The sequence below is a fragment of the Heterocephalus glaber genome, unplaced genomic scaffold (genome assembly GCF_053883595.1).
Source record: "Heterocephalus glaber isolate CG9 unplaced genomic scaffold, H.glaber_assembly_v1.0 deba00001429, whole genome shotgun sequence".
Lineage (NCBI taxonomy): Eukaryota > Metazoa > Chordata > Mammalia > Rodentia > Bathyergidae > Heterocephalus > Heterocephalus glaber.
In genome coordinates this window covers 29944947-29972356 of record NW_028258294.1, presented here as the reverse complement: position 1 = coordinate 29972356, position 27410 = coordinate 29944947, and the positions used below count along the sequence as shown (strand labels likewise).

Here is a 27410-nt window from a genome sequence, read left to right as displayed (position 1 = left end):
TGGAAGCAAGCATCACCTTGATCCCCAAAGCAGAGAAAGACCCAACTGAAAAAGAGAACTATGGGCCAATCTCCCTAATGAACATAGATGCAAAAATCCTTAATAAGATACTGGCAAATAGAATGCAGAAGATCATCAAGAAGATCATACACCCTGACCAAGTGTGAATCATCCCAGGGATGGAAGGATGGTTCAACATACACAAATCAATCAATGTAATACACCATATCAATAGAGCCAAGGACAAAAACCACATGATCATCTCAATAGACGCAGAAAAAGCATTTGACAAAATCCAACATGCATGTATGATAAAAACCCTACAAAAAATTGCAATAGATGGTCTCTACCTCAAACTGATAGAAGCCATCTATGAAAAACCAACAGCCAATATCATACTAAATGGTCAAAAACTGAAATCCTTCACACTCAAATCAGGAACAAGACAAGGATGTCCACTATACCACTCTTGTTCAATATAGTTCTGGAAACTTTAGCCACGGCAATTAGACAAGAGAAAGAGATAAAAGGAATAAAGATAGGAAATGAAGAAGTCAAATTGTCATTATTTGCAGATGACATGATACTCTATCTAGAAGACCCCAAGAACTCCACCAAAAGTCTTCTAGACTTAATAACCAAATTCAGTAGAGTAGCCGGATATAATGTCAACACACAAAAATCAATAGCTTTCCTCTACACGAATGACAGACTCACTGAGAGAGAAATAGGGCAAACAATTCCTTTCACAATTGCATCCAAAAAACTGAAACATTTAGGAATCAACCTAACAAAAGAAATCAAAGACCTCTTCTCTGAAAACAATAGCACTTTGAAAAAAGAGATTGAAGAGGATATCAGAAAATGGAAAGACATCCCTTCCTCCTGGGTAGGAAGGATCCACATAGTGAAAATGGCCATACTTCCAAAATTGCTATATGGATTCAATGCAATTCCAATTGAAATCCCAGCAGCATACTTCATGGACCTTGAGAAAACATCCAAAAATTCATTTGGAACAAAAAGAGACCCAGAATATCAAAAGCAATTCTGAGCAATAAAGACAAGGTAGGGGGTATCACAATTCCCAACTTGAAACTATACTACAAAACTACTTGATAAAAACAGCATGGTACTGGCAAAGAAACAGACCTGAGGACCAGTGGAACAGATTAGAAGATGCAGAAACAACACCAGACACACTCAGCCATCTCATCTTTGACAAAGGAGCCAAACACCCTCACTGGAGGAAAGATAGCCTCTTTAATAAATGGTGCTGGAAAAATTCGGCTTCAACTTGCCAAAGATTAAAACTAGACCTGTATCTCTCACCATGCATTAAACTAAAATCAAAATGGATTAAAGATCTAAATATTAAAATAGAAACTCTGAACCAGTTGGAACAGAGGTTAAGTAGAACCCTTGAAGACATCGGTGTAGGAAAAGATTTTATGAACAAAACCTCAGTTGCCCATGAACTAGCACAAACAATCAACAAATGGGATCTCTTCTTATTAAAAGGCTTCTGCACAGCAAGAGAAACCACCAGCAGTGCGAAGAGACAACCCACAATGTGGGAAAAAATTTTCACCAGCTCTTCCTCAGACAAAGGTCTACTATCTCGAATCTATAAAGAACTGAAAAAGATCAGACCTCCCAAATTTAAAGACCCAGTCAAAAAATGGGCATCTGAAATGAACAGACATTTCTCACACAAAGAAGTAGAAATAGAAAATAAATACATGAAAAAATGTTCAACATCACTGGTCATTCGAGAGATGCAAATGAAAACAACACTGAGATTCCACTTCGCTCCAGAAAGAATGGCTGCTATCATGAAATCAACCAATAACAAATGCTGGCAGGGCTGTGGGGAAAGTGGAACCCTGCTCCACTGCTGGTGGGAATGTAGACTGGTGCAAGCACTGTGGAAATCAGTGTGGAGATATCTCAAAGAACTAGGACTGGAAGTCCCATTTGACCTCGCTATTCCACTGCTGGGGATCTTCCCCAAAGAATTAAAAGAATCATACCACAGTGATATATGTGCACCCATGTTCATAGCAGCGCAGTTTGTAATAGCTAAAACTTGGAAACAGTGCAAATGCCCATCAACTGGAGACTGGATAAAGAAAATGTGTTTTTTAAATAAAATGGAGTACTACTCAGCCATAAAAAATGAGAAATTAGAGACATTTATAGCTGTGGATGCACATTGAGGCAATACTCTTAAGTGAAATAAATAGGACACACATGTGTAAATACCGAATAGTTTCTCTGGTGTGAGAAACTGACAGTGTAAATAAGGACTAAATGTATAATAGGTCATGTGAAATAGGAAGAAAAGGGGCAAAGGGGAAGGAAGTGGGAGGGCTAGGGGAAAGGATAGAAGGGAATGGGATTAATATGAGAAAATGGAAAAATAGGAACAAAATCTTTGTAAATAGGGAGGACTGGAGGGGTTGAAGGGAGGGCTGGGCAAGGGTGAAAAATAAGAACCAAGAGAGACTATGTAAAGGTGCAAATTTCCAATGATGAATGTCATTATATTGTATACCTAAAATGTACCAATGAGTAGAATGAATAATCGATAATGCAAAATAGGAAGAAAAGGTCCAAAGGGGTAGGGGTAGTAGGAGGGGCAGGGGAAAGGAAAGGGAAAGGAAAAATGATGAGAAATGGAAAAAATGGAAATAAAGTCTTTGTAAATAGGGAAGGGTGGAGGGCGTGAAGGGAGAGCTAGGAATGGGGAAAAAATAAGAACCAAGATGCATTCTATAAAGGTACAATTCCCAATGAGAAATGTAATTGTGTTGTATACCTACAATGTACCAATAAAAGAATTTAAAAAAAAAAGGTAATGGGGAAATAGATAAAATATATGCACATATGAAAAATACCACATTAAAACCCAATTATTTTATAAAAAGTAATGGGCACTAATAAAATACATGTATTTTAAAAGACAGAGAAAGAGAGATACCATATGTTCTTACTTATTGCAGGAGCTATAAGGTTGATCTCAAAGGATGTTGTGGCTTATTTATAGATTCTCTCTCAAGCCTCATGCACTCATAGGTGGGGCTTTTGGGAGGTGACTGGATCACGGATGTGTGATACTGGATTACTTCACTAATCTGCTTAGTATATTTCTGGGTATGGATAACAGACTTACTGTAGAGGGAAGACTCATCCTCGGTGTGGGTGGCACCAACCAAAAGGCTTGTAGCCTAAATGGAATGAAAAGGGAAAGAAGAAAGAAGTTGCATTGCTTCTTGCCTACCATGCTATGGACTATTTCTCCTCTGCCATTTCCCTTTGCCATGCCACTCTGCCTTGGAGCCAGCTGACTGTGCACTGAAACTTCTACAAGGTGTGAGCTAAAACAAATCTTTCCTCTTTTAACTTGTGGGTGTCAGGTGTTTTGTCCCAGCAACTAAAAAGTAACTAAGACAAAGGAGTAGGGTTGGTGAATTAGCTCAGTGATTCTGCCACCTGCCTTGCAAGCACAAGGTCCCGAACAAGGTCCCGAGTTTGATCCCTGGTACCAAAAAAAAAAAAAAGACAAAGGAGTAGAGAATAAAATAGTGTTCATCAGAGCCTGGGCAGGGTATGGGTAGAGAGATAGAGAGCGGATGGTTAATAGGTATGGGAAGCAGTTAAGATACGAAGAATACCTTCTAAATTTCTCTAGGACAGCAGGATGATCTCTAGCACAGATGGCTGACAACAATTAATTAAATATTTCAAAATAGGTAGTAAAGATGATTTTGAATGTAGCCAGCACAAAGAAATGTCTGAAGTAATACATATGCCAATTACCCTCATCTAATTACACATTGTATACGTGTATGGAGATGTCACACTACACCCCATAAATATGTATATTTACTAAGTCATAAAGAATTTTTTAAAAAAACTTAAAAAGAAAAAGAGAGAAAGATCTGTCTTGGCTGTGTAAGAATGTAGTGAGAAGATGACCATCTATAACCCAGGTAGAGGGCCCTCACCAAGAATCAAATTGCCAGTACCTTGATCTTGGGGTCCCAACCCCTACAACTATGAGAAATATATTTATGTTGTTTAAGGCATTCAGTTTGTAGCATTTGTTGTGGTAGCCTGAACTGACAAACACAATCACTAATCATTAGGAAATGCAAATCAAAAGCACAATGAGATACAGACAAATAAGGAAAAAATAGACAAGTAGACAAAATAACAAGTGTTGGTGAGGAGGTAGAGAAAATCTAACCCTGGGCAGCAGCGGCAGCCGTGCGCCGCTCAACGACGAGCGCACGGCGCAGGCGCACGGCCTGGCTGCCGCCGCTGTCTCTACCCGCAGCGCTCCGCGAACCTTCTTCCCTCAACAGAGGCCCCAAAACGAAAAACAGACCTATCTGGAAGAAATGCATTTAGAAGACACCACCCGCTTTTGTCCAAAGGAAGAAAGAGAAAGTGAACAAACATCTTTCAGCGATCAAAATCCCAGGTCCAGTGGATCAGAATACAGGGAAAAAAACTAATGAGAATCCCTCAATGGATCCTTCACCTACAAAACAAAATTTCTTCAGAAACCGACTTGCTCTTGCAAATGACCTTGACCAAGGAACAGCTGTGTAAAATATACTTAAAGTTGTATTCTCAAGTGGTAAGATGACGATAAAAAGCTTGTATATATCTGTGTAGGAATATATATATTGATGTATAAATCCCTGAGGAAAACTAATATAAATACATATGAAACTAAATCAACGCACAAGACATTGAAGAGATGAAGATTAGTCTATGGTTAAGACCTGACTTTTTGAACTTCAACACTTGGGAAAAGGGAAATGAAGACTTTTCACATCATTATAGAAAAGCACAATAAATTTGGAGGAAAAATAAATGTTTATAAGAACAACAACAACAAAAAAGAAAATCTAACTCTTGTATGTTGTTGGTAGGAATATAAAATGGTGCAGCTTCTGTGAAAATGGCATGGTAACCCCCCACCAAATTTTTTAAAATGAAAATACCATGTCATCCAGCAATTTAAGTATAGATCCCCAAAAAGTGAAAGCAGGAACTTAGATATTTGTCCACCCACATTCATAACATTTAAAGCAGTATTATTCACTATAGCCAAGGGTCATAAGCAACCCACATGTCCATCAATGGGTGAATAGATAAACAAAATTTGATACACACATAAATTGGAATATTATTCAGCCTTAGAAAGGAAGAAAATTCTAACACATGCTACAACATCAATGAAACTTGAGGACATTATGCTAAATGAAATCAGCTGGTCATGAATGGACAAATACTGCAGGATGCCACTTATATATGGTACATAGAGTAGTGACATCCATAAGGCAGAAAATAGAGTAGTCATTGCTGAAGGCTGGGGCAAATGAAGTGGGGAGTTATTGTTTAATGAGCACGGAGTTTCTGTTTTACAAAATGAAAGTTCTAGAGAACAGATGGTGGTAAGTATGAGGTTTCTCTTTGAGGAGATGAAGATGTTCTGAAATTAGTGGTGTTGGAGGTGGGCCAGTCCCAGAACCTGGAAGGAAGCTCCCCCACCGCCATCCCAAGCCCCTAGGGCAGAGAAGCTGAGCCGCGTGGGCACCAGAAGCAACCCCCCACCCCGTGGAAATGAGAAGACACACAAACAAGCCTGAAAAACAGACTTCCGGATCACCTACAGCAACCCCAAAGGGAAACGAGATGGAACAATCTGATACGCAACCACCTAGACTCTCTGAACTGGCAACAAAAGAGGATCTGGGAAAAATGAAATCAGAAATAATTACTCAGATAACAGCAAAGATTTTGCTCATGGTGCAAGACATGATTAATAAATCTAGAGAGGACACAGATAAAAAAATAGAGGATCTGAGGAACATGATGGAATCCCAACATAGGAAACAAATGCAATCCATAAAACAGATGCAAACAGATTTCCAGGAGATTAGAAACTCCATCGAAAGTCTGTGCAGCAGAATGAAATTAGTGGTGTTGGTTGCAAAGTTTTGTGAATATACTAAAACCTATTGAATTGTATGCTATAAAATGGTGATTTTTTTTTTTTTGCTTGTGTTTTGGTGGAACTGGAGATTGATCTCAGGGCCTTCACCCTGAGGTACATCCCCAGCCAGTACCCTCAACTTTTTTCTGTTTTGAGACAGTATCTTACTAAGTTGTTAAAGGCTGGGCTCAAATTTGTGATCCTCCTGCCTCAGCCTCCCAAAGTGCTAGAATTCTAGGCATGTGACATCATGTGGACCCATATTTGTAAATTTTGAGGTTGAACTAAATCTCAATAAAGCTATTTTTAAGAAATGTATTAATAAAGAAAAGGAAATCATTTTGAAGACATTCCTAGGAAATTTAAAACTAAAAAGGTCAATACAAACTATTAAAGAGTTCTTCTTAAACTCATATTTATCATTTATTTGGTGTACAATCCATCACTGAAAACTGACTGCATCCTTAGAAGAGATTAAGTGAATGGAAAAACCAAGATGAAGACATGTGAAATAAAATGTGTAATGCAATTCCGCTGCCAGGTTAGGTTCAAAGCTGCAGTCATTTACATAAGCTCTGTGTTGCTCTGTATAGTACAGTACCAGAGATCCATAAATAACACTGTTTGGGGAGTTGATGGCATGAAAGCAAATAAGAGTTCCCCAGTAAGGGCATATATTAAATTAATTGTCCAGTCAATTCTCCAGCCACTATCCTTTGTGCCAAGGGTCAAGACTACCATTCTGAACAATTCAGCTTGAGCCTGGGGTAGAGAGGCTTCTAATTTGTGAAAATGGTGCACCTGGATTTGTGCAGTACACAGCCTAGACAGATGTACGCAGTGACTTGCATAGGGTAGCATCACTTTAAAGAAAAATCAATAAACTTTAAAGTTTCTCTAATAAAAGCCAATAAATAAATACAGTTTCCCCTATTTGACAAGAAAGAAATTTGCTACCAAATATACATTCCTAGGTACCTTGAGAAAGAAGAAATAGTGGTCTGAGTGAACTTGTTCTAGAGATTCTTATGGATTTTAAATAGATACTTGGGAAAAGCAGATTTTAAAGTTGTATGCAAAGTAAAAAGATTGAATTCACAAATATTTCCCCAAGGAAAAGATTATAGGAGGACCAGAGGAGACTTCCAGCCAAGATTGGCTCAGCAGGGGTCCTGAAAATTGAAGAAAGTCCTCTACTGAGTGCTCAAGATTAGGGAACAGTACTTCCATGCAGATATTACCAGTTGAGAAGTCGTTAAATATATCATGTCTCACTCACTAAAGCACAGAAAGACTGTCAGCTTAGTTACAATTAACGAACCTTCCCAAGAAATAGGGAGGGAAAGAGAGTCAAAATGTACACTATATTACTGGGAAATATAGCAATTACATATGCTTTCAGAAGAACTATGCCATTACATCTGGTAATTGTCCATGCCAATTTCTTTATCACTGTCATACCGAGTTGTGAACATCTCCCATTCATTCAGTCTGGTGGCTGGGAAGAGGATTTTTACATTGTCATGTTTCGTTTTCACTCTCTCTTTATCCAGTTGATTCTTATAAACTGCCAAGCTGATGCTTGAGATCATTTCTCTTTTTGTCTATTGGTTTGGGAAATCACATACAGCAATGATGCTAAGAATTTTTTCTAGCATCTTATGAGGGTGGGTAGGAGGACTCATCATTCAGCCCTAAAGAACACAATGTCAAAAAGTAGTTTGAGGCTAAAACTAAAAATCTTTTTTTGTGAAAGGAAACACGTTTCTCAATGCCAGCTGGTGAACATAATTGGTTCTCTGGTGGCGTTATTCACAGCTTTTCTCTCTGTGTATCCTTGCTTTTTTTTTTCCTTTAGATACCTTCCATCTTGCTTGTTAAAAGCAAAGGATATTTCAGAGAATTGGAATTCATTAGTCTTCCTAACAGAGGGAGTCTATTTAGATCTAAATTGGTGGTTAGCAAATATACAGATAATTCCCCCACATTCTTATTTATCTTTCCCAGTTCCGGAGACTATAGAAACAGATGCCTCAACGTCTGGCTGGAGGCTCTAGTCAATGGACTGGAATACAAAGGTATCTGGGATTCGGAATTGACAAAACTCAATAGAAACAAATTGAAACTCTTCACTGTTGAGTAGATTATCCCTATAATCAGATTTCCCTAAGGTACTCATAATACCCAGAAATTCTAAGACAAGACTGTAGTCTTTTATATAAACAAAACAGGAGGCAAAGCATTATAATGGAAGTGAGGTGCCGAGATGAGAGCAGGGTAGAAGCTCTTCATTCCAATCGCAAGTTTCCAGCAGTTCTGTGGCTAGCAGATGTGTCAGGCAAGCTCTTCTTTCCCACCAGGGAAGCCCTTGTGTGGGCAGAGTCTGTGAGTGATTCTGTCTCGCCTTCAAAACTGCCTCTGCTCTGGACCTAGCTTAGCCCCCCTAAACGCAACAGAGACATTTGTGAAGCATATTCGGACTCACCCTATTATCGCTACAGACAATTCTAGATCGATACTTATTTATTTAATTCATCTATCCACTTGCTAAGTATTGACCCAGTGTGTTGGAAGTAAAATATACTGCGCTGCATGTTGTGGAAACTATGACTATGAGTAAGAAAGCCCTTCCCTCAAGTAGCTTATAATCAATTAGGGAGTGTAACATTTTAACAGAAAATGATGTGCATTAAGAAATACATAGATTCTAGTGAATTGAAAGGAAGGAGACATCCTTGTGCCTTTGGAGAATGGAGGGAAATTTCTTTTGGGAGCTGAGATTTGAAGGACTATAGTATTGTGCAGGGAAAATGAAGGGGAGGGTTTTCAGCTGAGGCAGCTGAATGAACAACATACAGGCAAGAAACAACAAGGTGCTGGGTGTGGTGGCACTTACCTATAATCCCAACACTCTGGGAGGCTGAGGCAGGAAGATCACAAGTTTGAGCCCAGCCTAAGTGTGTCACTTACTTTTCTCTCATTGCTGAGAGACAAAATACCTGACCCTCGAAGTTAAAGGAGGAGCGGTTTATTCGTCTTACATGTTCATAGAAGTTTCAGTCCATAATTGGCTGGCTCCAAGGCAGGGTGGCAGAGGTGCAACAGTTCATAGTGATGGAAGCAGAAAAAGCAACGAGAGAGGCGGCAGGGGAGTCACAGTGGAGAAAGAGTTCATGGCTCCCACAAGGCAGCAAAAGCAACAAGAAACCTTAAAACAGTGTCTTTCTGCTCCTTTTATCCTATTCAGACTACTGGGATTAGGGCAGTGCCAAACCACTCTCTCCTGTGCAGTGGTTTAGTAATCAGACCCCCTTAATTCTAGCATCACACACTCTAGAGTCACCCATCTCAGAAAAGCCTCACCGACGACTGCATGAGGCTTTGGGAGGACATCAAGACACAAGCCATAACACTAGAGAATTTAGCAACTTAGTCAGACCCTGTCTCAAAATATAAAATAAAAGTAGGGCTGGGGATATGGCTCAGTACAAAGGCCTTGGGTTCAATCCCCAGTATACAGATCAAACGAACAAAAAATACAGACAAGAAAACAAGAAGTCTAAGGTTCCCTTTAACACTGAGCACATATTTAAGAGATTTGCTAAGGTAGTAGAGAGGAATAAAACTAGAAGGATAAGATGCAAGAATTTTCCAGACTTTTGTTTTGTTTTGAGACAGGGTCTCACTTTGCAGCTCAGGCTGGCCTTGAACTTAGGGCGATCCTCCTGCCTCAGTTTCCCAAGTGGTGGGATTACAGACATGTGCCACCATGCCTGGCTTCCAGACTTCTAAAAGAAAATTTCCTGTATCTAATAATATGATATGTCTAACATATCATAGAAACAATTATATTTTCCAACAGTAGAAAACAGCCCAAATAATAGTGTTCTCCTTGTCTACCATAGGAAATCTGCTTTTACTTTCTTTTATCAAGTTAGGAAGAGTTGGATAAAGAATATCAATTTGAAGTTGCGTGTGGTGGTGTACAGCTGTAATCTTAGTACTTGGAAGGTTGAGACAGGAGGACAACTGTGAGTTCTGAAGGAGTCTGACCACTGCCATCCTAGGCTGAGCAGAAGCTACTTTAAGCCTCTTCCAATCTGCTATGCTAACAATGTATAATCATGAGTTAATAGAGCCAAGTAACCATGGCTACGCTCAATAACTCCCATCATTCTTCAGCCCTACTCTTTTTTTCTTTTTCTTTTTGGTACTGCAGACTGAACTTGGGACCTTGTGCTTTCGAGGCAGGTGGCAGAATCACTGAGCTAAAAAATCCCCAGCCCATCAGCCCTACTCTTAACAGGAAACCATCACTCTGTGCTTCCTCAAGCCTTGCCTCTGGCAGGTAGTCACAACTCCTTTACACTGAACTCTCCTCCTTGAAAGTCCCATTTTGACCTTTTCCTTTCAGAGCCCTTCTTTATGGTCATGACCCTGTGAGAGATCTTACAGCCTGTACGAGTTTGGTCTAAGTGCCAGGGGGGTCCCGCTCAGGTTTGTTCTGAATAAAGCTGTCCTGACTGATGAGCTCGTACCTTTTTCCCTAACAGTGTGGGCTATGTAGTGAGTTCAAGGCCAGCCTGTACCAGATAGCAAGACCAAGACCCTGTCTAAAAAAAAAAACAAACATAACAAACCTTCAATTTCATATACTTTTCCTGAGGGGAAATATTATATTATAAAGACTTGCTGGGCAATGTGGTACATGCCTGTAATCCCAGCACTCTGAGAAGCTGAGGTAGTTAGGATCAAAAGTTCAAGTCCCACCTGGCGAACTTAGCAACTTAGTGAGACTCTGTCTCTAAATAAATAAATAAACAAATAAATAAATAAAGGCAGACAGACAGACAGACTTTTCATGTGGTGGCACAAGTTGGTAATCACAGCACTCAGGAGGCTGAGACAGGAAGATGGTAAGGTTGAGGCCAGCCTAGGTTACACAGAGTTTAAATCTAGACTAGACTACAGAGTGAGACTCTGTCCCCCAAAAAAGATCTTACTTATTTTCTTCTTTTTTTTCCCATTAAGTTTATTGGTACATTTTAGGTATACAATAGTTACATTCATCATTGGGATCTTGTACCTTTACATGCCATATCTTGGTTCTTATTTTTTCCCCTTCCCCTGCCCTCCCTTCACCCCCTCCACCCTTCTCTATTTACAAAAACTTTGTTTCCATTTTTTTCTTTTTCTCATATTTTTTCCTTTTCCCTTCTTTCCTTTCCCCTACCCCTCCCACTTCCCCTACTCCTTTAGACCTTTTCTTCCTATTACACATTATCAATTATATATTTTGATCCTTATTTACACTTTTAGTTTTTCACACCAGAGAAACTATTTGGTATTTACACATGTGCGTCCTATAAGTCTCTAAAGGAAAGCCCAAATAATTCTATTTTATCTTAATCAACTGAAGTCTGAAAGTAGAAGAAGAGAAATCTATGTGTAGTCTTAATCTCTTGCTCAAAGCTGACTATCCCTCTGTCCTGGGGTATCACATGACATGGTTCATATTGCATATCTTTATTCAAATTATGCTTCACCACTAGACAAGGTCTGGTAAGCAAAACAGTCACAATAACCCACTGACAACTAAATGGGAAAGAATAATATCTCTTTCAGCCAGATGAAGAATCAGCCCCAGGAAATTCAATCTCCAAGATTCTAGTTCTATGTACAATTAAAAAGAGACTTAAAGAATTTTCTATTAGAATTATGTGAGCCTAGACCTTTTGATGTGGGGTATTTCCTATCATTAAATTAAACAGTACAAAGTGTGATCACAAAATACAGTGCATGTTTAATTTTTTTTTTCACCAAGAGGCATGGTGCCACTGAGCTACAGCCCCAACCCCTTAAATTTTTAAAATGCATTACAGTAAAAGACACATTGTCATGAAACTCCCTCAGAATACTCCCCCTTGCTTTGAGCACCCTTATCTCATTGTTCTTGCTACTTTCTGAACCAGTTCTGGAAGTCCTCTTTTGTGACGGTCCTTAGTTATGCTGTTGTGTATGCCTCAATGTCCTGAATCTATTTAAAATATTTACCTTTCATGGTCATTTTGACTTGGGGAAGGCCTAGAAGTTGCACAGTGCCAGATCCAGTGAATAAGGTGAAACCCAATGCTCTAAGTCTCAAATTTAGTTTTTCATAAATGTCAATGCATAATTCTCAATAAAAAAACTTAGAGATTTTATGATTCACTGCATACCACTAAGATATTAACATTTAAACTCCATTATTTTTTATCTTTTGATTTTTTTGTTTGTTTTTTCTTTTTTTTTTGGTTTTTTGGGACAGGGTTTTGCTATGCATTCAAGGCTGGCCTCCAACTCATGGCAATCTTCCTACCTCAGCCTCCCAAGTGCTGGGTTTATAGGTGCATACACCACACCTGGCAAATTATTTTTTAAAAGTACATTAAACTGATAACCTTCTGTTGTGATATATTTTATATACATAAACGTAAAAATTGAAGATAAAAGTAGCACATAAAATGGGGAGTAGGGCCGGGGATTTAGCTCAGTGGTTCTGCCGCCTGCTTCTCAAGCATAAGATCCTGAGTTCAATCCCCAGTACCAAAAAAAACCAAAACAAAATATGGGGAGCAGGTAAATGGATTACTATTGTAAATTGTATATATTTTATGTGAAGTGTTATATATTAATTATAAGTATACTGGAATAAGTTAATAATGTATATGAAAATCCTTAAGACGTTCTAAAAATAATATGAAATGGACAGTTAAAAAGCCAATAGAAGAACTAAAATAAAATATTAAAAACATTTTTTTTTAATTTTTAATTTTTAAGCCAGGAATGGTGACACACACCTATAATCCCAGCACTCTGGAAGACTGAGATAGGAGGATTGCAAGTTCAAGTCCAGCATGGATGACTAAATGAAAATCTGTTTCAAAATATAAAAGTAAAAAAGCTAGGGATATACTTCAGGGCAAAGACCCTGGGTTCAATCCCTAGTACAGTGCAAAAAAATTTTTTTAATATTTGTTAAAAATTTAAAATTGTCTAAAATAAGGCAGGATGTGAGGAACAGAGGAACAAAATAAGTTATTCTATTCCACATAGAATAACTAGTAAACAAATTATGAGATGGTGTTGACTAATAGATTAAATACTTCAAGTAAAATACTTAAATTGGGTATGGTGGCACATGCTTGTAATCCTAGAATTTGGGAGGCTGAGGCAGGAGGATTGCATGTTCAAGCCCAGCCTGGGCTACATAGTGATAGAAGATTTTAGGAGCTCTATTAACCATTTATTGAATCAATATTCATAAAGCAGTACACCCTTTTATTCAATATTATACTGGAGTTCCTAGGCAGTACAACAGGCAATAAAAAGAAAGAAAGGTCACCTTTGAAAAGTTGGGTGAGTGGGGAACCTACTTTCCACTCCCCCTTCTGTCTCTCTTAGACAGAAGCTTTCTTTCTCTCAATAAATTTTCCCTACTCTTTTTTTAAATAAAAAAAGAAATAAAGGTATTGAGATAGAAAAAGAAAAAGTAAGGGCCGGGGATTTAGTTCAGTGGTTTCGAGGCCTGCTGCACAAGTGCAAGGACCCGAGTTCGACCCCTGGTACCAAAAAAAAAAAAAAGAAAAGGAAAAAGTAAAACTGTCTTTGCTCACTGACAACATGATCTCCTACATAGAAAATCTGAAAGAATATACAGAAAAGTCTGGAAAAGAGATGTCAGCATTACAGGATCCAAGGCCAATATATACAAATCAACTGTATTTTTGTAGGCTAGCAATAAACAACTAAATTCAAATTTAAAGTATTATTTATAAGAAGGAAAGAAGAGTTGGAAATAGAAAGTAAAAAGAATTGAAACGTGTTATGTACATATATCAACTGTCCCCCCATGGTGAATGTAATCATTATATAATGCAAACATGTACTAATAAGCATTTTTAAAAGTAAATAAAATACTATTTACAACAGCAACAAAAAAGTGAAATACTTAAGGATAAATTTAACTGAATATGTGGAACACATGAAAGCTACAAAACATTAAGGGAAGTTTAAAAACTAAACTATGAAAAAAAAAAATCTAAACTATGGTAATAAACAATAAAGCCATGAATCAGATGACTCAATATTGTTAGGCAATTCTCTTCAAACTGACCTATGGATTTCAATGCAATGCCAATCAAATTTCGAGAAGATTTTTTTAGAGATTAGTAAGTTAATTCTAAAGTTCATATGTAAATGTAAAGGATCTAGAAAAGTCAAAACAGTTTTAGAAAAGAAGAATGAAATTAGAAGTCTCACACTATTTGATTTCAAGACTTCTGTAATGCTACAGTATTTGAAACAGTGTGGTATTGGATTGAGTAGAAATATGGATAAGCTGGAGAGAAAACAGTACAGAAATAGGCTCAAAATATATAAAGAACTCTCATAACTTGGCAATAAAATAATAATCCACTGTAAAAAGAGGAATAAATATATAAGCAAATACTTCATCAAAAAAGATATACAGTTGGCAGGTAAAAGACGTTTAGTAACAGTATTTAGGGAAATAAAAAAAAATTTAAATTTAAATACTACAAATCTACTAGAATAGTTAACATTAAAAAGATTGACTATATCAAGTGATAGTGATGATGTGAAGAGACTGGAAAATTCAGCCATTTTAAATGGAATGCAAAATGAAAACAGCCACATCAGAAAAACAGCTTGATGGTTTCTTACAAAATTAAGCACAAACTTATCACACAACTCAGCAATACCATATCTAAGTATCCAAAGGAAATAAAAATGTATGTAAATCTTTTTCTTTTTTTGGTACCAGGGATCAAACTCGGGTCCTTGCGTTTGCACAGCAGGCAGTGAAACCACTGAGCTAAATCCCTGGCCCTGTATATAAATATTTAATATGGCTTTATTCATAATTGCCCCAAATAAAAACAATTCTCATGTCCAACAACTGTTAAACAGATAAACAAATCATAGTACACCTGAACAGTGGACTCCTACTACTGAAATATGCAATGACATGGATGAATCTGAAAGGTATTATGCTAAGTGAAAGAAGTCAGACACAGATGGTAAAATACTCTTAAAATTCCATTTATATGACATTCGGGGTAAGTTAAAGCTATAGGTGAAAAATCAGATCAGTAGTTGCCAGGGACTGTGGTTAGAGAGAAATGGCTTTAAAAGATGAATTTCATTCTATGTAATTTATACTTCAATTTTTAAAATGCATCAAAATTTGTAGGATGCAACTAAAGTTGTGTTTAGGGTAGTAAATGCTTATATTAGAACAGAAAAAAAATTTAAAATTATGTGTCTATATTTCTACTTTAAGAAATTAGATTTGAAAAAAAAAGACACAGCCAGGTATTTAGCTCAGTGGTTCTGCTGCCTACCTTGCAAGAGCAAGGTCCCAAGTTCAATTCCCCAGTACCAAAAATAAAATAAAATACATTAAAAGAGACATTAAGGTGCATGCCTGGATTCCCAGCTCTCTGAGGCAGGAGGATTGCTATGAGTTGGAGGCCAGTCTGTGCTACATATCGAGACCCTGTCTCAAAAAAACAAACAAGAGGGTCAGGGATGTAGCTCAGTGGCCCCGTGCCTGCCTGGCAAACACAAGGTCCTGAGTTCGATCCCCAGTACCAAAAACCAACCAAACAAACAAAATAACAAACAAGAAAAAAAAAGGTGGGGGAGCCAAATTAAACACAAAGTAAGTAAAAGAAATAATAAAGATAAAAGCAGATATCAGTGAAATAGAAAATAAATAATAGAGAAAATTACAGATTTGATTCTTTGAAAAAGCAAATAAAATTGATAAACTTTTGGCAAGATTGGTCAAGAGAAAAATACGAGAAACAATAAATTACCAACATGAGGCATAAGCCAGACTTGGAGGTGCACTCCTGTAATCCCAGCACTCTGGGAGGCTGAGGCAGGAGAATAGCAGGTTTGAGCCAAATCTGGGTAACTTAGCAAGAAATCCTTCCTCAAAAAAGGGCTGGGAATGTAGCTCAGTGTGAAGTTCAATCCACACTACCACAAAAAAACAAAGCAAAGCAAAACAAAACAAAAACAATGTGAAGCATAAAGGAGGCCATATCACTAGAAATACTATAAATATTAAATTAATAGAAAGGGAAACTGAACAACTTGAAGCCAATAAATTTGGCAACTTCAATGAAATAGTCCAATTCCTTTCATTAACACAAATTACTGGACTAAAAATGTAGCTCAATGGTACAGTGCTTATCTATCATAAAAGGGCCCCTAGGTTTGGTCCCTAGTAAAGCACACCCCCAAAAATATTCAAGACAAGGAAAAATTTAAAAGCCAAACATATCTCATATGAAGTTCTAGAATTTAAAAACTAATCACTGATGGATGAAATCAGAATCATATTTGTCTGTGGATAGAGGGGATGAGAATAGACTAGGAAGGGAATGAGGGATCTTTCTGGAAATGATGGAAATCTTTAATACCTTGATAGAGGTATGAATTATATGGGTGTGCAATGATCAAAATCACTGATACAACTGTACTCCTAAAGCCTGTACATTTCAATACATATATGTTATATCTTAATTTCAAAAAATGAAATGGGGCTATAGCTCAGTGATAGAACATCTGCCTACCATATGTGAAGTCCTGGGTTCAATTCCCACCACAAAACAAGAAAGTTTTGAGAATTAAATTGTAAAACAATTATTAAACTACTTTAACAAAATTTAAAGTGTGTTTTTAACAGAAATCAAGATAAATCTGGGATCTATTGATATTGAAGATTTGTAGTTAGGAAAAAAGGAGGAAGAAGGCAGGAGATTTAGCTCAGTGGTTCTGCCACCTGCCTCGCAAGCTCAAGGTCCAGAGTTCAATCCCTGGTACCAAAAAAAAAAAAAAAAAGGAGGAAGAAGGAAAAGGAGATAATAATCATCAAGGCTATCATTTATAGGGAGTTTACTAAGAACTCTGCTAACAGCTTTACATAAGTTTTCTCATTTCCTTCCTATGACCCATCTTTCAGAAATAACAGGAAAAAGATGCTTTAATAAACAAGTCCTCCCTGCCATTCTTGGCAAACACTTTAGATATAAAAGCCCTTTTATAAACTCACGGTACTAAGGCATTTTTCTCTTTCAAATTTCAGGCAATAAGCGAGAGATCTTTTCCTGAATCTACTACTTCCACTAATAAATCTGAATCACAGGAAAAGACACCTATTACCATCCTGGATTTCAGCAATATTCATAAAATATGTACTATGACCTATAACCATGATTCCTAAAACATTTTAATTCCATGATATTTCTATACTATTTGTCTTTTACCCTATAAGTGGGAGGCAAGAAAGCATGATTTGCCAAATAAATATTTTACCCCATGCTAACTGCTAAAATGAACCTAGCACAACTTCTCCAGCAGTTCAGCTAGTCCTAAGAATAAAATCTCTTCCAGGTTCCTGCATAAACTGCAGGTAGCTTTAACAGAGGGGAACAAGAATAAGAAAGGACAAAATGGTCCTTACCACATCCAGCACAGCATGGACAAATAAGTCCAGGTAGACAGTGGTGGGCTCACCCCAGTTGTGAACTGGTCTCACTTCCTTTTGGTATTGCTGTAATAACTGCTTGGTGAGGTGATGCGGGGCAGAATTCCTGGGATGAAGCATATCTGTGGCTAGAATTCCTGGAAAAGAAAACTTTCACTGTGAAGATGAAAATAAAAAGCATTTTTAGGAGATTTTAGATCATTCAGAATGTGTTAGCTCTTCGTGGAATACAGTCTGCACACATTCACAGCTAGCTAGTGGGCTCTTTGGCAGACACTTATTTTAAGTAAGTGAGTGGCCTAAGTGTCCAATACAGAAATCTCACTTTAAAGACAGGTAAATCAACCCATCTCCAAAAGTGCAAACTCTACCTACAATTCCTTCTTACAGCAATCATGCATCATGGGAACAGAATTCTTTCATTATTCCTGTGTTACCCCCTCTTGGCATACAGAAGAAACCCTCCCACTTAGCCAAATCTTAACTCGCACTTTATTTTTTTCTTTTGATTTTTCTTTTGTAATGCACAAACTACTGAACCCAAAGAAATCTGTATGTATTTCTAGATAATAAAATTAATGAGATTCCAATTCAGACTTTTCTTCTCAAAAGTCTCTTTTCTCACATTGTCTGCCTTTAAATAAAATGCACTTGTCAGAAAATGAGATCTTTGTTTTGGGAAAATTCTCTCTGGTTCCAGGGAACAACTATTTCCTCTGACCCAGGAATCTTGATTTGTAGAGGAGCAGTGACTAGTGCTGAGGCAGGGGAGGCCAGGGGATAGAACGCGAGAGAAATGAGCATGAACAATTGGAAGTGACAAATTTGTGAGGGTTCTCTCTGAATTGCAAAAAGATATTTTGTTCACAAGCTTCGCCAGCCCTTAGGGGATTCAAAGCTTCGCTAAGTCATTGGACTGAAGCAAATTGCACACCTCCTGACATAGTGTGTGATGAGCTCTATCTGTAGTGTCCGCGTGTGAATTTGCGTGGGCTCTCAGTGGTTTTGATGGTTATTTTGATGAGCTGCTGAAAGCATGAGAGGTCCAGCAGGAAACTGTAAATGAGATCGCTTCTCCCTGTGCGACAATCCTGTTTATGCCCATTTCTTTATGAATGATGTTGTGTCACTTGCCGCCACAGGCAGCAATTCCTATGATTTATCAATGTCAGTATGACCAAAATACTAACAACAATGCTGGAGGTACAATCCCAGACTCATTGCGGGCAGTGGACTATGCACTTTCATTACCATTAGAACTGAGAATCTAATGAGCATTTTAACTCCCTAACTATTCACCCAAGAAGATGCCCAAAATAGCATCAGGTATTCAGGCATGCAGGACTAAGGTGAGTGGCTCTCATTGGGCACATCATTTTTAGGGGTTTTGTGAACTGTTATTGTCAAAAAGTGTGCTGTGAATCTCTCCACCTGAGACCATTTCTCACGGGTGTACTCCAAGGGGAAGAAGTCAGGAACATAAAGCAAAGCTGGCTCAGTGTTCTTCCTACCAACTTCGCTTTGGGCAGCCTCATTTTTACCTCGCTTGGAAGTTCTCAATTCAAGTCTCAGTTGGGGAAATGCTGAAATGTGCATGATGCAATACAGGAAACTATCTGAGACAGTGTTAAAACATAATTCTGAGAAATAAATGTGTGTTCCTTACACTCTTAGCTCAAAAAGACTCCAATTCCCCTCTGCTACCTTTTCTAGGGACCAGTCCCTAGGTCTCCTATGGATAAACACATATTTTCTAGAATCAAAGTCTTGGGTAAAAAGAGAAAGTTCTGGAAGGTAGGACCAGGAACAAAAGAGAAACAAGAAATGAAAAAAGAAAAATTACAAGCAAATGGAAGTGTACTTAAAACCAAAAAGAGAAAGAGTTCTTTGTTTAAGATGGGAAGAAATAATAAATTACATTTCTACTATGAATGCAAATTTGCCTGAGGAGAAAGATCAATTACAGGAGAAAGATTAAGGATTTAAGTGACCATTAATTAACAGTAAATGATGCCCCTTGAAAGCTAATGTGACATTCACACAAGCACTAAATGACTCACAGTTCAGTGATGTTTCAACAGACACTGATGGAAGCTATCAACAGACACAGGAAAGATGCCTTGCTAACACTGGCTTCCTGAATGCTAATAATCAGCTTCAAATAATTCATTTGTACAATCTCTGGAAAGTAGAATGTGTTAGGGACTGAGATGTGAAGCACTTGTAGGCAAAGAGAGATTTAAACAGAAGAAGATAAGAATACAAGGGGAAGGAGATGAAAAAGGAATTAAGATGTCTTCCGCACATGTATCAACTCCGCATGAGGAATGCAACCATTCTGTACTGCACACATGTACTAATGTACTAATAAAAATAAAAGGTAAAAAAGAACATAAGAATACAATGGAATTATTCCTTTGTTTTCCTTGTTTTAATGAGTTACTCTCACATACACTTATCTTAAAGTGTTTGGGGCACTTTGATGAAAAGAGCTATTCTTGGCTTTGTATGTATCTTTATAAAACAATGAGACATATGTCTGAGAGGTTACAAGGAAATATGAAGTTTAGCTGAATGGTTCTACTGAATCCCTAGTACTATCTGAGCGTGTACGGTATGCCAGAGAGTAGGCTAATCCCTTTGTATAAATGATCTTGTAACAGTCACTATAATCTTATTAGCTAGGTATTTTACAGCCCTATGAGAAGTGTATAATTACTGTAGGTGAGGGACCACAGGCTTAGTGAGGTCAGTACTGCCCAAGGCCACACAGCTTGCAAACAAAGGGGCTGAAATTTAAATGCAGCTAGTCTGGATCCAAAGCCTAAACTCTTCAGCATGGCACTATACTGACCTGCCTATTAGGAACAGTAGTGAGTAAGCCTTCAAAAAGGAAGGCTGACTGTACATGATTGGGTAAAAACAACAAGGTTATTTTTTTCTTTCTTTCTCTGCACCCCCCGCCAGGGGGGGAGAGTGGTTTCAGGTCAATAATTTATTTTCATTGTACCTTAAAATTTCACAATCTTAATTGATCTTCATGAATGTCCCCCCAAAATAAGTTATCTTATGGAAACTGAGAGCTGAAAAGATTAACTGACTTACCCAGATGACTAGTGACAGTGAAGGTGGAGCTAGACCTTCTTCCACTCCACTGTACAATCAGTAGCTATATATCAGTAATCAACTCAGTGTTCTTACATTTACCAATCATCTCAATAGTAACCCAGGGAAATTCTAAAGGACAGATTTCCTTGCCTTAAGGGTCCTCAGTATGATTTGTAGTAAAGTACTTGTTATTAGACATGACTAAAACACTTTTATGCTATGTTTAGAGGAAAAAGCAAGCATAAATACAAAACATTAGAAAAGATATATCATTAAGAAGAATTTCTTCTGTTTCCTACCTTCATTTTTCTACTTTATCTTAGCTTAATGTTGACAATTATTTTCTGCTAAGAAATTCATTTGGGGGGTTGGGATTTAGCTCAGTGGCACCATGCCTGGATTGCAGGCACAAGATCTTGAATTTGATCCCCAGTACTGAAAAAAAAAAGAAAGAAAGAAAAGGAAAAAAAACGAAATTTATTTGGCCCTTAATGAAATTTCCTCTATTTTATTTTTATAATTGAGGTATGTTTTTATCCTTTAATTTAAATATCCAGGATTTTTTCTGTACTGGGGATCGATCTCAGGACCTTGCACTTGCAAGGCAGGCACGGTGCCACTGAGCTAAATCCCTGGCCATCATCATCCCAGGATTTTTACACTTTAATAAGAAGTGTAAGAAGTAGGGCCAGGGATTTAGCTCAGTAGTAATGTGCCTGCCTTGCAAACGCAAGATCCTGAGATCGATTCCCGGTACCAAAAAAAAACACACAAAAAAGCATAAGAAAATAATAATATTTTATACCCAAAAGAAAAATAATTTCCAGCTTTTAAAAAAAAAAACTTTTTAGTTTCTTGGCTCCCTAACTCATCTCTGTAATTGAATCATTTCACTTCCAGTCACATTTTAAAACTTGAGAATTCAGACTGAGGATCTAGGAGAACCCCCAAGAAAGTAGGGTATTGGGAAACACCAGCACAATCACAAATTTGTGACATGTCCACATTTGTAAAAAATAAATTATATACTAAATAAAATAGTTCAAGAAAGAAGAGTTAATAATAGCACCCCGGGGGACCGAGGATGTAGCTCAGTGGTTCGGGCACCTGCCTCGAAAGCACAAGGTCCTAAGTTCAATCCCCGGTACCAAAAAAAACCAAACAAAAACAAACAAAAACAAACAAACAGAAATAATAGGACCACGGAAGAATAGTTCCAGAAATTTAGAAAGTTTCTAGGGTCTTTTAAAGAGGAATTGCAAACTCAAAACCTGTGAGTTTTTAGTATTTATCCTTAGAAGTACACTTATCACTATATAGATTTTGTAAGGCTGGATATAAACCCCGTAATACCAAAATATATACATGTGTCTGTATCCATGGGAAATTCACAGAACTCTTTCTCTAGGCTCCTCAAAGCTTATAAGTCTATTTTGGATAATAAAAATATATTCACTATACATAAAAGCAAATCTGAAAAAGAATGCCCAAACTCTTGCAAATTGCTGCAGAGACTATGATTTCTAAAGAAGCAGAAAGTCATCAAACAATTACATCATTTTAGAGGCAATTTTAGCTATACCCAAAAATCCTCACCATGGAATGCTATACATCTGTGTGTAATTGTAGGAACAAAGTCAGAAACAAGTCACTGATCTTTGTGTGGATTCACAGGAGTAACATTTCACAAACAACGAATAAAAGTGAACAACTGATATACTGTCTCTAGCTTCCAGGGGTTAACATTTGATGCCTAGTAAAATCATTAACAGGACTCACCTCTGGCAGCCACTAGGATGCAGGGCCACAGAAGAGCCATCACACTTGCCAGTGTTCTTGGGCAGGTCCCAAAGAGGAGAAGTGCAAACTTGCCAACTGGATGAAACGCCACTCAACTTTTCATGACAGGGTTCCTCTCCACTCTGTTCCGTTTGCCAGTTTGTGCTGTCCTTACTGGTGCTGTTTTGTGAACTCTGAATTGGACCGAGGCAATACCAGCACCACACAAAGGTTTTGGAATTGATGCTATCATGAACCCCCTTAACGTCTCTACTTGGTTCTGCCCCAGGATCAGATGATGGCCAACAGTTCCATCTTCCTGATAGGAGATAGCTAAGTGAATAATGTAATATAAGAGGAGCCCCTGAGGAGAGGAAATTCCACACTAATATGATTTCCTTTACAGCTTTTACCTAAGGCAATGCTCTTGCTGACATTTAGGACACTAATTTCATTAATAATTGAAGTCCAAATAGCTATCCTAAATCAGACTTATGCAGTAACATCTTCAGCATTCGAAATGGGACTCTTGAATTACACAAAGCTAATGACAACCTGGTATTGTCTAATGAGGAACAATTGCAAACAATACAATGGGAAAAGTGCTTTTTGTTTTTCCTAAGCCTATTTAATTAAAAGAAACATTGATTTTTGATAAACAAGAGTGCTTTTTAAATATTCACTGACCACAATTCAAAAACCAACTACCTAAGAGAGAATGTTTCTAGGCCTATTGAAGATAAGTATTAATGATTAACATCATTCAATAAATTTTTTTAGCTGTGTGATTGAGTACCCATTTGCTCTTCATTCTTAAGGAAAAGGGCATATATAATTCTGTATAATAACTCTTCCACTGGTAGACTCCCTAGGTCAGTGATGGTGAAACTTTTAGAGCTTTAAATGATAATAACCTGCTGCAGCATGTGTGCCATAGGTTGACCACCACTGCCCTAAAATCCAAATTTCTTACCATTCCCAATATCTGCCTGCTTTTTATTAGAAGTGGAATTATAGAAGCACAGGTTTGAGCTAAAGTTTTGCAGAGCAAAATGAAGGTAAGGGAAGCATATACTGGATTCTTGTTCTACTGATTACTTAGTCCATTTGTTTAGAATCCAAGAAGCTCTCTATCTAATTTTCATCTATCAGTAAAACATAGCCTGATTGTTTCTTACTGATGGTGAAGAGAGTGGCAAATATGAAAAGGAGAAAATGAGGATGGCTGACCCATGTAGTGTGGAGTTGGTTTTGGAGGTATCAGAATGAATTCATGATTTTCAGTATATTTGTGTGGAAATGTGTGTATATGCGCGCATATATATATATATATATATATATATATATATATATATATATATGCCTTAGTGCTGTTCTCCAGGGGGCCAGGAGCAAGAGGAATGGGCTCACCTGGCACCCAGATCTTAGTTTCTAAATATCATACTCACCTAACAGGAAGAAATGGAGAACTGATTGATGCCAGAGCTGATGGAGGGAAAGTATAAGAGCCTACAACATCTCGTACCAGAAAGCACATCAGTACTAAAAGTAGGATGGGAACATGATAAAAGGACATAGAAATCAGCTTAAAGGAACCAAATCTGGGACAATTTTAGCATAAAATCAATAATGATAGCAAAAAATTATAATCCACTAAATAAAACTGTGACCCACAAATTTATATGGATTTAATAAACACATGAATGGGACAAAGAGAAAGCATTTCCTTAAATTAGAATGCCAACTAATAAGTGTAGAAGGAATAATAAAGTATGTGGATTAGGTAGTATAATGTGACAATGTAGATTTCCTAATTTTGACTGGGTTGAGATTATATAGAAGAGTGTCCTTGTTTATTAAAACCAAACTAAGTATTCAAGGGTGGAGGCATGTCATGAAGGTTCTTATTCACAAATAGTTGCATGAGGGGTGTGGAAGCAGGGAGTTGTTTCTACTGACCTGTAAATTTTGCTGCTCATTTGAAAATATTTCAGAAGAAAAAAAATTTAAATGTAAGCTGGTAGAGAAACTTTGAAACAAAGTTATGGGAAGTTTATTTGAGAACAACCTTGTAGAGACAGTGGACAGACAAATGGGGCTTCATCAGAGATGAGCTCATCCCAGAAAGGTCCAGGAAGAGCCAAGCTCTTTCCCCATCTTTTACCCCATCTTCCTCTCTGTCTTCATTGTGTTCCATCTGTATAATTTGTTATATCAAAAAGTGAGTAAACAACAAAAACAAAACAAAAAAAGAGATGAGCTCACAAGGGGTCGATCTGACCTTCAAAGTCCTGGCACTTTCTATAAGTTCTCTGAATTGTCAGACTCTACCCAAGAAGAATCAGGACAAGAGAAAGACAAGCCTCTGGCAGCGTGGCTATGTAGGTAGCACTTTTATGGGAAGAGAACGCAGAAGCTTCCCTTTATGCAAAGATATAATTGAGATGATGATCGACATCATATTCTTGCCACGCACTTTAGTAAGCCATGACTCTCAGTTAATCCTTCGGGGACACGCTTCCCCTCCCTTTTCTTTGCACTTTCTCATATGCCCATCTGTTGTTACTGGAAGGCCAATGCTAATGATGTGTAATACAGGTGCATTTTGACCTTCATTAGCTAATTTAACAAGTCTGATGATCCTGTCCATTACAGCTCTTGGCTGATGAATCCTGCCAAAGTAGGAGAGATTTTATGTGAGTGACTTGTCTTCAGATACTCACTGGTCTTTCCTTGATGGCCCTGCTGTGTACTGTCTGGGGACTAAAATCTTCCTTTTCTAACTTTACTGTCCTATGGGAGTTTAGTTTGTTTACTCAATACTTTTAGATTTGGTATTACCCTGTGCCTCAGCCTTCAATTTTTCATGAAAATAATCTCTTCTCTCTCCTTAAATATAACACTTCTCAAGAAAGCTTTTTATTCACATTGTATCTAACTGCAGGCCTTTCAAGTAGATCAATATATTTAAGACAAAACTTGGAGTCGAGAGAGCATAGGCATTCGGGCTGCTTAAGTAATATTGTTTGAGCAAAACAAACAAAGACTTCATCTGAGGTTTGAATCTGCCACTCTCTGACAGCAGCTCAGGGCAGCCCCATCATTGTGAGAGTACCTAGAAGTGTGTTTCTTCCAGAAGCCCTCTTTCACAGCCTGATGAGCCCTTGCACTGTATCTCCATTATTTCCAAGTAAGATATGGGACCTCTTAGACAGACCAATGTCTTTCAGAAGAAGCAGGGTTATTATGCAAACATAATAAGGAAGTGTTTATTATGCAAACAGCAACTGAGTTATGTGTCCTTTAAGACTACTAAATAGTTTTTAATTACTGCTATATCAGTAAATCCCATAAATATGCAAATGCAATTAGTTCACAAAATGGGCCTTAAATATCTTTATTCCTCTCCAACAAAGTTCTTTGAAGTTAATCGCTAACTCTCTTTGTTCACCCCCTTCTCACTTGTGCTAAAATTGACAGGAATTTTGACAGATGTACATATTCAGGGAGAATCAAATTTTCTGAGCACATCTGGTCAGGCTGGAGGAGAAAAGCAGAAATGGACACTCTAGCCAAACTCAAATGTTTAATGAATAGAGTCCCATATGTAATTTCTGGTACTCCATAGTGTTGTTCTTTGAAATAAATATCAAGCTAACCACTGAGGCAGCACTTCAAGCCCAAATCCACACTCAACATTTGATATTCCTCTAGATCAGAGTTTCATGTTTAATATTAATGTATATTTTCTAGTCATAAATAAAGCACAGATGGAGGCTCCTAGGGTGCTGACCTTCACGATTTGTGTCTCTTGGCTTACTACGGAAAGTCATAGACCAAGGAGCCAAAGTCTCAGGCCTTAGAATCATTCTTGCTGTGTCATCTCTCACCTCTATCACTTGTGTTCATGGCCTTGACCAAATTGATTTCTATTTCTTTTTTTTTTTTTTTGGTACCGGGGATTGAACTCGGGACCTTGCACTTGCAAGGCACGTGGCGGAACCACTGAGCTAAATCCCTGGCCCCTGATTTCTATTTCTAAGCCTTAGTTTTCACATCTGTAAAAAGAGTTTAATTACCATGGAATTAGTTTTTGATGGCTCTGTAACATTACCACAAACTTAAGTGTTTCAAGAAAGAACTCACTGCTGGACATAGTGGTACATGTCTGTAATCCCAGGACTCTGGGAAGCTAAGACAGGAGGATCACAAGTTCAAGCCCAACCTTGCCACTTGATCATGAGTTCAAGGCCTGCCTAAGTTACATAGTGAGACTTTGTGTCAAAACAAACAAACAACAAAAAGTCAACCATGATGGGAGAATTTGCTACATAAAAATCAACAAATATTACAAGTCAAGGTGATTCCCACCAGCTTGTTACTAAACACTACACAACCACTCCCTTGATCTTATGGGACCTCATATATACCTCTATTATCACACTTATTCAAGTGTACTTTGAGTGTCTTTTCTAGAATTCTGTGAATATCCTGAAGGTAGACAGCTGTTATATTGTTCATCTCTGCAGCTCTAGCACAGAGTTGGTACCTATTGAGTACTCATTAAATGTTTCAGAAGGATGGAAGGAAGAGTTGACAAATGAACAGAAAAGAACTTTGGCTTATTTGAGAAAGAAGAAACCCAACAGGGACCAGCTTTCTCACAACCACAGTCAAGATGCTACCCTCTTGGATAGCAAGCTAACCACTGAGGATGGTTGAGAATTCTAGCTTGGGCTAAAGAAAAGTTGTTTTTTCAGTTGACAGTTGACTCCTGACCAGTGAGCAAGCAGTGCATAAAAGAAGGATAAGCATGAAGCCCAGAGGCCGGTGGGCACTGCCTCCCTTTGATTGTCTTAGGAGCTACCCAAAGTTCAGGGATTTTGATTCCCTGGAGATAAGATGTCCTCTAAAAGCCCGAGGAAGCTAGAATGCAGAAGGAAATAGAAG

The 27410-nt window shown here is 37.8% G+C and overlaps 1 protein-coding gene across 1 annotated transcript in view; it reads right to left on the bottom strand.

Moving 5' to 3' along the window:
- The window catches only part of Htr3b (5-hydroxytryptamine receptor 3B), a 43487-nt gene extending 24318 nt beyond the window's left edge, over positions 1-19169 (bottom strand). The window contains exons 1-2 of the mRNA XM_087212037.1: positions 19022-19169; positions 17550-17710 (exon numbers count right to left, since the gene is read on the bottom strand). Of these exons, the coding sequence (XP_087068163.1) occupies positions 17550-17710; positions 19022-19169 (309 nt within the window). The remainder of the gene's footprint in view (positions 1-17549; positions 17711-19021) is intronic.
- Between the last annotated feature and the right edge of the window lie 8241 nt (positions 19170-27410).